Source organism: Henningerozyma blattae, chromosome 2 (assembly GCF_000315915.1).
Source record: "Henningerozyma blattae CBS 6284 chromosome 2, complete genome".
Taxonomy (NCBI): domain Eukaryota; kingdom Fungi; phylum Ascomycota; class Saccharomycetes; order Saccharomycetales; family Saccharomycetaceae; genus Henningerozyma; species Henningerozyma blattae.
The window spans coordinates 1,724,013-1,736,995 of NC_020186.1; the positions used below are offsets into that span (position 1 = coordinate 1,724,013).

Here is a 12,983-nt window from a genome sequence, read left to right on the forward strand (position 1 = left end):
CCTGGATGAAACAAGCGATTTTCGTCAAATTTGACCGACGTAAAGCCAGCTTTTAAAGACTAGCAGTCGCTCAAATAAGGGTCTCTTTATCAAACTAGAGGCTAATCCATATCCGATCTTTCATCTGCACCTTCGTTTTTAATAGTCTAACGTAATAATTAGTCTGTTTAGTAATTAGGTCCTTTTTTTTTTTCTTTTTCGATCCAGAAAAGTTTTTTTTCATCATTTTATTGGAAACAGTTATCCATTGACTAACAGTTACAATCTCCCTTCAATATTCTTCCAGATCTTGGACGATATTTGGTATTGAAACAAGGGTTTTCATATCAATCAGCTCGGAATGAACTACAATAGAGCTCCGTCCACTGGTGACGGAAATCTATCCAACCCTATGAGATATCAACAAGGCCGTACCAAGGGCAATCAGTCTCCTCTAAGTTTTAGCAATAATATCACTGACCGTGCCAGCAGTCCTTCGAAGGGGCTACGCGATGAATCGGACCCTACCAGGAATACCAAATCTACTCCATTGAATAATATTAATAGTACAAATCCTTTTCCTAATACTAATTCAAACTCTAATTCAAATGTAGTGGTTTCTGATGCACTGGCTAAAAATTCAAGACAGTTGCTATATGCCCATATTTATAACTACTTGTTGGAAAATAAACATTATAATACAGCCAGACAATTTCTCAAAGAGGTGGATGTCCCGCTATCGACAAATGCAAATGTAAACGGGAACTACAATGACGACACTTTTGATGGATCTAATAAACAAGATATAAAAGATCGAATCAATCTAAAGGCAAATGAATTACTACCCACTAAAATGTTGATGAATTCTCCAGAAACTTTCTTATTGGAATGGTGGAAATTTTTTTCTTCATTAAATGATTTTGTTTATTCAAACCCAAGTGCATCGATGAAAAAAATTAATATGTTTCAGGAGAGAATATTTCCAATACTACCGCAGTCGAGACAACAACAACAGCAACAACAATTTTTATACCATCAATATTATCAACAACAAGCACAAGCACAAGCACAACAAGCACAGGCACACGCTCATGCACAAGCACAAGCACAGGTACAAGCGCAACAACTATTAGCACAACAACACTTAGCACAACAACAAGCACAAAGAACGCAACACGAACATCAAACACCACATACCCAAGTTCAAAACCAGAATATTCAACAAACGCAACAATCATCGAAACAATCACAAAATGCTCCAGGAGTGCAACCAACTTCAAAGACTCAAAAATCTCATAGAACTCACAGAACTCAAAAAGTGTTAAAAGCTCAAATGGTACAGAGAACTCCTAGTGCTCAACAATTTTCAAAGGTCCAAACCACTCCACAATCACAACAAAGTCAGAATACGCAAAGCCAAAACTCTCAACAATCTCAAAGTCTCCAACAGACTAGACAACCTAGACAATCTAAAAACGCTCTGCAACAACAAGCGCAACCTCAATCACGCCAACGAGTGCCGCAACCAACACAGGCTCAACAACGACAACAAACAAAACAACGTGCTCAACAACAACGTGCTCAGAAAAGAGCACAAAATCAGGCACAGCAACAGTTATTAAAGCAACAACAACTTCTACAACAGCAACATGCAGAACAACAAACCCAGAAACAATCACTCCAGCAAAATGTTAATAACAACAATGATAGAAATACACCTTCCAATAGCTATACTATATCTGGTAATCAAAACGTTCATCCAACAGATTTATCTAGAGTTGCAAGCAATGAAAGTTCGCACCGTAAACAGAGTCTCAATAACGCTTCTACGCCTTCATCTACAACTTCCATCTCGAGCACTAATAACAAGAGTATTAATCAGATTAATAGAAATCCTACGAATTCTCCATATGAGAATCAATATAATGCTAGTAACTCTACAAATGTTCAAAAGACTCCATCACCACTCAATAATACTGGCAAGCCACATTCTCAACCACAACATTTTGTTCAAAAATCTCAATCGCAGCAAGGTGTGCCTAATAATAACGCAAATTCTAAAAGACTAAATTCACAAGGCCTAATATCTTCATCCACAAATAACAGATTTTCTATACATTCGACAAATCAAACACCCAATCAATCTATCAGCCAAAATAGACCCAATTCTCAATCTCCTTCAATTAATACTAATCGTTCAAGTCACTCTATTAATAATGCAAATACAATAAATATGACTAATAATGGTAAAAATGGTACTAATAGTAAAAATCACACCGATAGCCATTCTCAACCGATTTATAATGAAAAAACGGCTCAATTTGTATCAAATGAAATTACAAATATGATTAATTTACAACAGAAGCAACAACAACAACTATTAGATATGAATAAACAATACTCATTGTCTAGCCAAGCGGGTACCCCAATTATGCTGAACAATAAAACTGCTTCTAACAACGAGTCTGATTTTTTACAACAGCAACAACTTCATCAGCAGCAGCTTCAACGGGCACTATCACCATCTCAAAATCGTCAGGCACAAATCCGAACACAAACACAGACACATACCCAAGCCCAAGCCCAAGCCCAAGCCCAAGCCCAAGCACAAGCACAAGCACAAGCACAAGCCCAAGCCCAAGCACAAGATCAGGCAAAAGCACAAGCACAAGCACAAGCACAAGCACAAGCACAAGCACAAGCGCAAGCTCAATTAAGAGCCCAAGCGCAAGTACAAACTCAAGTACAAGATCAGGCAAAAGCTCAGGCCCAAGCACAATCTCGAGCTACAACACATACTCAACCACAAGCAAGGGTACATACCCAACCCCAAGCTCATGGACATACTCAAGCTCAATTACAAGCCCAAGCACAAGCCCAAGCTCAAGCCCATGCTCATGCCCAAGCTCAATTACGAGCCCAAGCCCAAGCCCAGGCTCAAGCTCAAGTCCAAGCTCAAGCACAATTACGAGTCCATGCACAGGCCCAAGCTCAAGCTCAAACACGTGCCCAAGCACAAACGCATACTAAATCTCAAGCTAAACCACAAGTTCAAGCCCAAGCTCAGTCTCAGATGCAAAGTCAATCTCAAATGCCAACTCAAATCCATACACAATCATCATCACCAACACTACCGCAATCACAAGCTCATCGGCTGCAACAAGTCCAACAACAATCACCAGAACAATCTCAAGCACAACGCAGCATGCAGCTTAATCAAAATAATATATCTACACATATGCAAAGGTTAAATAATAACATTTTACCGGATGATATAAATAAATTTCAATGGAATAAACCACAGCAAGAGATCCTGAGATATATACAACAACAACAACTGCAACAAACAAATGCTCCATACAATCAATCGCAAGCCCAGAAAGAATTTCATAAACAGTTCTTGTTACAAACATCGAATTGTAACCCAAATACTATGAACAATTCGAACAATAATACACCAAGTGCCAACTATGAAACAAGTCCCAACATGTCTGATTCAAATATTCAGCAATATATGTCAATGATGATGATGATGATGATGAATAATCCAACACAGCAAGGTGGAACTATACTGACTCCACAGCAGCAAGCTCTACTTGCAAACAATAATTCTAATTTCAATTTGAATCCTCAACAAATAATGAGTTTACGAAATCAAATGGCTAACCAGGCACATACTCAACCTAATAGTGGGCCGCCTCCTGTGGATTCCCAAGTACCTAATTCTACAACCGGTAGAATTAACAAAAAGAAAAGTAAAACAACCAAGTCTTCATCTAGACAATCAGGAAAGACAAAAAACACAAAGAGCATGGAATCGTCTCAGGATAGAAATGCTAAGCCTAATAATAAAAAGGAAAAGCCCAGTTCTATCTATAAAAATAGTCGGAATAATAATTCTAACTCGAACAACAATAATCTCACAAATATCCAAGATAGAATTACTCCTATTAGCCCAAATAAGAATATTATGCCAAACAAGCAATACCAGGTTAATCTTGCATCTCAACCTGCTATGAACAGCAATAACTTTATCCAAAACGATCCCTCTTTAAACAGTACTTTTCAAACGAATAAAGATACAAATAACTCAAAACATTCAAACACAGTGGAAACCTCATCAAAAAAAGACCAAGATTCTAAAAAGAAGAAAAGAAAAAGATCAAAGACTACAAAATCTCCTAAAACTTCCTCCAAGTCACCTAAAATGGTCCATAATACATCTCAATCTCAAGAACAAAATATGGTGCAAAATATGCTTCATAACGATTCTCTAAATATAAATCAACATGCTTTAAATACTAATGATCTGCTGGACTTAAATTTTAGTAATGGTCCTCAAAATAATTTTAATTCTTCACTAGCCCTAAATGATAGTCATACCTTAGTAGGAAGTAATCCATCCAATTCTAATATCAATAGCATCAATGTTAATACTGATACCAATAAATCAAATGATTTAAGTGATATGGCTCATTTTGATTTTAACGATAAAGAATTATTCGACTTAAATGAATTTTCTAATGAATTAATCAATAAACATTGAAGGTTTATTAATATTTTAATACATTAATTATAATATATTTTAACGAATATTCTAATACAAAGACTTCCTGCAATTTATACACTAATCTTTAAACAATAAAATTACTTTTAACCATTGTTTTTGAATTACTTTTCACTTCTAATTTGCATAGCATTATCACATTGTATAATATATTTTCCATTTTATTCCATTTTATTCCATTTTTATCATAGTTAAACAACTTTATTTTTATTCATTTCTTCCTCTGTATTATATAATGAACCAGATCATACTACTATTTTTCTTAAGTATATCTATATTTATCTACCTTAGAATAAATTATTCAATTAATTTACTTACAAATAATTTCAAGTACCTGTTCGTATTTAATTCATAAAAGTATACAACATTGGCATTCAAACTTTGTTTTCTGACAATGACTAACTTTTGTATGAGTTCAAAATCACAAAGTAAGTACATATCATTACAAGCAAGAAATTAATAAAGAAAATTTGGAACTATTAAATAACAAGAATCAGAATTATTGTAGTATTCTAATACAGCCTTAATAATTTATAATTTAAGTTTAATACTAAAAATTTCCCACCGTTAAGTCTATCTAAGGTATTGGAACTTCTCTCTCCATATTTGGAGTATTTAAAGTAGAGAAACTGCTTTATCTTATTTCTGATAATAAAATATATCTCCATGCTCTTTTTAAGAAAGTAAAGAATATAAAACAAATATATAAAATGAACATTTTGATTTAGAAGAGAATTTACTAGAATGATAACTGGATATATTTTGTACAATACGAAAAAGAGGAAACACCGCACAGCACCCAGTTATAAGATCACAATAATACAATATAATAATAACACATCAATGAATTTATAACTATATAAAATGTACGTTAACTATTACACAAAGGATTCGAGATATGATATTTAGCTATTCTATGACTAACTTTAATATGTTTGCTTAGTGCCTCCATAACTACTGGACCTGTCTCTCAAGCGGTACGCATTTTTAACGATCATATTTGTGAACTACTTAGTAGTAAAACTGGCTAGAGATTTCTTTTAAATTATGGGTACTTTCATATCTATAGAGAGTGACGCCTGAACCATCAACAACTCAGGTGTTAAATACATTAGTTGTTTATCCGTACTTAATAATAGCGTACTAAGAAAAACATATATAATAAGTAATGTATTTAAGATGAACATACGCTGCATAAATAGGCTAAATTAATGCATATTTCTGTGTTGCTGTTGAGCTAATTTTTTTGATGATTTTGTGTGTTATAACTAATGAGATACAAAAATAAATATCTATAAGTTGCTCTATTTTCTAGAAACAAAATTTAATCATATACTCAAAATATTCTTGAAATAATGAGACTAAGAATCGAGTAATGTTACTGCTTTTAATTAGTGCTTGTAAGCTGAAGTATGCTAATAAAACCAAGTATTATTCCCTAATAAATGCTACTATAGAAACTTATGCCAAAATTAACACCTAGAATGCAAGATAGAATAAGGAACATGATAATTATGAAGTAATTTAGAAATCTGAATTTTGCTTGATTAGTTTAACTAATAATTCAGTCAATAATCATTTTTGTGTAGAAAAAATTATTAAAATGTTAATTTAGCTTCTTTATATATATTACAGAATACAATAATTTTCAATACTCTCCCAATGAATTTAATAGCATTTTTGTTTTAACAAAATATCTCAAATTAAAATAAGAACGCTGCAGCAAAAAGGAAATTGATAAAACTTAATCCGATTACATTTAAATCGTTTGCTATATATAGCTATTTAAGGAAAAATATATATTGTGAACAGTATACTGTCAAGTGAGGACACTTAAGTAGGATAAGAACTAAAAATATTAACGTGCAACATTGGGTATCTTTTCTGGTAGTAGCTGAGCAGCATATAATTATTTACAATGCTCAATATTTTAAAATAGAAATTTAGGTATTAATGTAATTGTTGTAGTAAGGGGTAATTTTAACAATTTACCAAATCAATTGCTTGTAAGTAAACTGGCTGACATTGTTTCCCAATAGATTCATCGTACAAGTTATAAAAAGTACCAGATAAACATTGATAAAAAACATCTTGGCTACCTAAAGCCAAATTACCTTGTGGTGTAATAGACCAACCAGCAGCATATATTGCACCTGATTGTGGTGGTGGACCATCAAATTGAAATTGCCTGTTTGAAACAATTGATCCTATTCTTCCTTTAGAATCTGTTAAGACACCATTCTTTAATGCTATATCTAAAGTACCAGGTGAATTACATGCGACTGCACGAACGGGATCATTTGGACTCGTTGATTCTGTAGCAGCTGCCTTTTGAGCAGCATTTGTTGTGGTAGGTTTAGAGGTTCCCGTCTTAGTAGCTTGTACTTGTCCATCAGAAATTTGAGAAACTGCTGGTTGGGTAGCTCTGATTTGGCCATCAGAAATTTGGAAAACAGGAGAAGCAGTGGTTTTAGCAGCAGCTTGAACTTGGCCGTCGCCAATCTGAGATACAGCACCAGCTGTTGCTTTAGCACCACAATCTTGGACTTGGCCGTCACCAATTTGAGATAAGGCTCCAGCTGTTGCTTTAGCACCACCAGTTTGGACTTGACCGTCGCCAACTTGAGATACAGGTTGAGTTGTAACAACGTTAACAGTCTTGGTTACAGGATTTCCAGTCATAGTAACAGCAATTACTGTCGTTGATTTCTTAGTAAACGTAATAGTTTTATCACCATTCTGTGGTTGACCATCAGAAATTTGAGAGACTACAGCTGCAGAGGGTTTACCTGTGACTTGTATTTGGCCATCAGAAATTTGAGATACAACAGCAGTAGTCATAACTGGCTTTGAACTAGCTTTGGTAGTAGCTTGAACTTGGCCATCAGAAATTTGAGTTACAACATTCTTTTGATTCACACCTAATGATGTAGCGATAGGAACAACAGATATTCCAAAGCTAGAAGAGTAATTTTTAACTCCTCCAGAATATGTACCAGAAGGTGTTAAAGTAGTCCATGGCTGACTAGGAGCTACAGCCGCCATTGAAGTTCCTACTAAGGCTGAAACAGTTAGAGTTTTTTTAATTTGCATTTCCAAAGAACAAAGTCAAAAATAAAAAGTGTTTTTTATCTAAACTTAGTTTTAGATGAACACTTGACTTTTGATTATATTTTAACAAAAGTTTACCAAATATTTCAAATAAGGACTCCAATTGAAGAATACATGATCCGCTTCAAATATTTTAAAAGAAAACATCCAGATATTTATATAAGGTTTTTTATACAGTATAAAATATCTATTCAGCATACTTGGTCTATTTGAAATACATTTGTAATCATAATCAAAATGTAATTAATTAAAGTTAAAAGTGATTCAAATGAAGGGTAGTTAACTTAATATTACTACTCAGCTTGATCCACCTTACTGGTTTTTGTAAGAGGTTAATAATTACATTACCCAAAACTGATAGATAATTGATGCTATCCTCATTATTGCCCATATTTGCAATAGCCATTACTATACAAATGGTTCTAATAACATATGTGATTGGAAAAAGTGAAATTTGGAAATTTAACGGTTGAAGATTTATTGGAAACTAGAATAATTAAAATATCTCATAATAAAATCTCAATCAAAAATCAACGAGATGATATAAACAATGTAACCAAATCAAAACATGCGGAATAATGGTAGGCTAATAAGAAGAAGACAGGATTGCTGATTTATAATAGTTATCTGAACTGGAATTTAATGTTTTGCTGAGCCCTTAATTAGGGAAAAAGACAACAAAAATGATCTTGCCTATCACCATCAAAATAAATAAATAAATAAATAATAGACTGCTGCAAATTCTTACAGACATTTATTATTGTTTTCAATGATGGTGAGCCTAAATAATTTGGTTTTCACATAAAAATAAAAAAAAATTTCATATTTAACCCTTTCTGGAAGTCAAACCGTTTCTGTTATGTCCGTTAATATTGCAATACTAGTTAAATAACAACATAAAAACATTTAAAGTCAAACTCTTAAACCGAATATAGGGTCGAGTAGCTTGATATGATTTCAGTTTTGGTATTTTTTCCTGAATTTACACCTTAATTCATAAATACATTCCGGTATACCAAAAATATATTTAATGATATGTTGCAACGGCGGGTTCGTTTTATTTATTCTCAGAACTGTAATAGTAGACCAATTCCATTAATTGGCCTAAAAAACCTCTAAAATAGGGGACATATCTCAAATCAATGTCTCGAGAAGTCTTAATAACTTATCGGAAGTTGTTGATTCTGATTGGGTGCCCAGATGATGAAGATTTTAAAGGTAAAATTTGACTTAGTAAAAGCATTATCTTGTTAATTCATTGGCCGATTCAAGGACAATAGAAGGCATATAAACTATTAGAGGCAAACTTGCAAACTTCATCTTCTATTAATAGATTTGCAACCATATTATTTCAGGTTTCGGAGTAACAATTTACAGTGATTGCTTGGCTATTCCTATAAAGAGACACAAGCTTAAGTTTTTCAGATGATAATTGAAATTGAATGACCAACAACACCTTACATAAGTGTGTTACTATGACAATGGAGGATCAAGATTCCTACGCATTTTTACCTATGGAACCTTAATACCGTAAAAATCAATGCTTAAAAAAATCTTGAATAGGTCGGCTAAGACATGCCAAAGGTTAAGAAAAGAAGGATATATAGACATAAGTATATGATACCCGTAGGGAAAATACTATGAATCACTGATATCCAGTTCAATATATCTAACGTACTTTGGCCTGAAATATTTATTCTAAACTATCTCATCGTTTCATTATCTTTTGGATGCATAACTTTAATTGTAATTTTAAACATGGAATTTGTCTAGGGGGAAAATTTAAGCTTATGAAAGATAATAAATAACCTGGAAATACTATACAAAATTACCAATTCAAATACTACTTTAAGAAAATATTTATAAATATTACATTTTGAGGAGTAATGTTTCTATGGGGTTTGTTCCCTTTCTACGTATAACCTACTAAAATTTGTGCGAAGTCAAACATGACCCTCCTTTGTATGTTGGTAATATGAAATTTTCACTTGATTTATTCTCAAATATTCTTGTCTATACCGCTTAAAGAATACCATAATATTCAAAAGTATATCGCATCTTTATTCAATTTAGCAATATACATTATCAGTGGACTGTAGTAGACATTAGTGGAAAACTATAAGAAGCAACAGAAGAAGTCTTAATGCTTCTCCTCTAAATTAAAAACATATAAAGGTAAAAAAAAAATAAAAACTCAACTTTTTGTAAATGCAGAGAGGTTAAAACTTTTTTAATTTTGAAATAAGGATAGAGGAAAGACCACAATATATTATTGGCAGTTTTGTAGAAGACATACGATTCTTAAAATGAAGTACTTTATTGGCCATAGATAAAGTATCCCAGTTTTGTTCTAAAAATGCCGTTTCAACCCTAAAGACACTTTACAATCACTAACAATATAGATTTTCTTATAGAGGAAATGTGTCTAGTAGATTATGTATTATTCAAGAAGTGGGAGATATTCTCGTATCACATCATAATTCCTGAAATGACATTCAAATTTGATAATTCACAAGCAAAATGTGAGATATTTTAGCTTAAATATCAGATCTAAATATTATTTTTCTATTTTTTTAAGAATTTATATATTAGCGCACTAACAACTCAATTATTGATCCCGCCATAAGTAAAGAATAGCTATCAGTGGGATATATATATATATAAGCATGTTTAGACTTACAATCCTAACAGAATCTAATGAGAGTTAACTGCAAAGATATTTAAGATGTGTTTTGATTATCAATCCACTTTTTTAAATTCTCTACAGATAATAACTAAACTCGGAGATCGAGAACGAATTAAATTCCGCGTGAAATGCCAATCTGTACGATATAAAAACAAAACAAAGGTAAGATATAAAGATCAACATGCACTTCACTATTAATACACCGTAAACTATACACAGAACTTCAATTAAGTAAATACAAATTTTAATTCTTAGTACTAAAATTCTTACACTTATTTGAGCAAGAATTATATACTTTTAGAATTGGGTTAAGAATTTTAGATCCAATGTGTAACTAAGATTCCAATGAAAGAATGGATCAAACCTCATTGGCAAAATAAGAATAAAACGAATCCAACCATTATTGATAAATCTAATTTAATTTCCACCAGAAACAATAATGAACAATTAGAAATTAAGGATATAGTTCTTTCCAAACGTACTTTTAGAATTGCATCCTTACCGGATCATCTATTTAGCAATACTTCAATTGGTAGCTCTTGGAAACCGCCTTTGATTTCTGATACAAGTTCTGATTCGCAAAGTGAGATTTACACTAATACTGATCATTTTACTAAAGAAAGCTCTGATGTTTATCGGATAACATCTCATAGAGAAATAAAAGAAGAAATTATACCTGATAACAACATATCAGACAATTTAACTCCGTTAGATTCGTCTTTTGAAGCTGTATTAGATGTTTCTTCTGGTTATGAGGAGGATATTTATGACAACGATAGTGATACTATGGAAAATAATAGCTTGAGTACTATTATTTCTAAAATATTTGATCAAATACCGTATGAAAATTGTGAGAATTATCTAGAGCAATTCAAATATAAAATTATAACCTCCGATCTTCTATCATCTACTAACCTTAAACATCGCCAAATATTATTAAAAAAGAAAACATCTTCTACAAATTTCGTAGTTAGTACGAAGAAATCTTACCCCACTATATATGGCCGGCTATATTTTAATCAGAGAAACAACATCTGTATTTTTAAGTCGATAAGATACCGGGAGTCCATTCTTTCATGTTATTATCTATTGAGACGTTTATCAATTTCAAAGAAACACGCTTCAAGACGAATAGTACTGGCTATCCTTATTTTACTGTATATTACTTTCAAACAAGAATTATTTTTCTTATATTATTATATTTTAAATTTAGAGAAAAATTTGAATGAAATTATTGAAAAATTTAATAATTTTGAAAACTCAATTCATTTCTTGTTTATCAGATACAAAGAATTTACAGTCTATAAACCTTTAACAGATGTATTGAACAAACAAAATAATCATTTTGATTATGATCCACATCCACTACTGAATGAACTATTATCGTCAAATTTGGATCAAATGTTTTTCCAACTAGATCATATTAATAAACTGTTTATTCAGCAATATATATTGAAGAATAATACAATTTTATCATCAATTGAAAATCATTTTGATATTTTTAATTTAAATATAATTGAATATATTAATTATTCAAATTATTCAATTAATAAACTTGAATATAAAATCAAAAGATTTTTAGATGCAAGGAAATTATTTTTTTGTTGCTTATTAAGTGTATGTGACATTGTTTATCCTCATTATTCTCAAACAAACATTACTTCCTCAGTTTTATTTAATCTATTTAATAATAAAACCGAGGATGAGGTTACATCAAATGAAATTTCTAATAAAGAAGGTAATTTCGAAAAGTCGTTTAAAAATATCATAACTAGGTTTAAAGAAACAAATGATATTTTGAAGCAGTTTAATAAAAATTTAAGTCATATTACTGAAACTTTAAATACTTCCAAGAAATTAATTTTGAGAGAAATGAATAATAAATCATTATATCCTTCAATAAGCTCGTATCCTAAGCAAAACCATAATATTACTAAGAATGAATATACTAATATATATGCCAATTATGAAATTTTTCGTTATAATGAGAAAATTACTAATTCAATACAAAAATTACAAATGATTGAGAAATATTTAATGAAAAAAAATCAACCATTTGATTCGAACAACTTTGATAATATTAAACATTATGATAAGGAGTATATTAATTTGAATCGATTAGAGACTAAGGAATATATAAAAGGAACTATGATAAATTTATTAAAACTATGGACAGAAAGAGATGATGTTGAAGAAAGTTATGATCATTATATCATAGCTAAAGGTGAGAAATATATCAAATCAAATAAAAATAATCGGAGACATTTTTCTTTATCAGCACTAAAGAAGCCATCTGAATTTTCATCTGATAAATCATTTATAAGTCAAATACCAAAAAGACAGAGACAACAACCTATTCCATTGGAAAAACCAATTCTATTGGAGGAACCACATAATAAAGAACAACAATCAATTTTTTCAAATAATGTATTTACTAATGCAAATGTTATCGGAGATATAAATAGCAAAAAAACAGTAACAATAGCTGATGATATACGAGAATTTAGTGAGAATGAATTAAAAGATAAATTAAATCAAGTATTTAGTATATTTCAATAATTAAAAGCACTGTTAAAAGAACATATACAACTATACGAAGAGAAGTGGTTCTATATAATAAAAATAATGATTATTTAGGAA

The 12,983-nt window shown here is 31.4% G+C and overlaps 3 protein-coding genes across 3 annotated transcripts; 2 read left to right on the top strand and 1 right to left on the bottom strand.

Moving 5' to 3' along the window:
• Positions 1–391: 391 nt before the first annotated feature.
• Positions 392–4,525, top strand: MSS11 (Mss11p; the record flags this gene model as incomplete). Its single annotated transcript, XM_004179016.1, has 1 exon — positions 392–4,525. The coding sequence occupies one exon, from the start codon at positions 392–394 to the stop codon at positions 4,523–4,525; it is 4,134 nt and encodes a 1,377-aa protein (XP_004179064.1).
• A 2,001-nt stretch (positions 4,526–6,526) lies between these two features.
• On the bottom strand, positions 6,527–7,639 carry TBLA0B07280 (uncharacterized protein; the record flags this gene model as incomplete). The annotated part of the gene is made up of 1 exon (XM_004179017.1): positions 6,527–7,639. The coding sequence occupies one exon, from the start codon at positions 7,637–7,639 to the stop codon at positions 6,527–6,529; it is 1,113 nt and encodes a 370-aa protein (XP_004179065.1).
• A 3,049-nt stretch (positions 7,640–10,688) lies between these two features.
• On the top strand, positions 10,689–12,902 carry INP2 (Inp2p; the record flags this gene model as incomplete). Its single annotated transcript, XM_004179018.1, has 1 exon — positions 10,689–12,902. One exon carries the CDS (start codon positions 10,689–10,691, stop codon positions 12,900–12,902), a length of 2,214 nt encoding a protein of 737 aa, XP_004179066.1.
• Between the last annotated feature and the right edge of the window lie 81 nt (positions 12,903–12,983).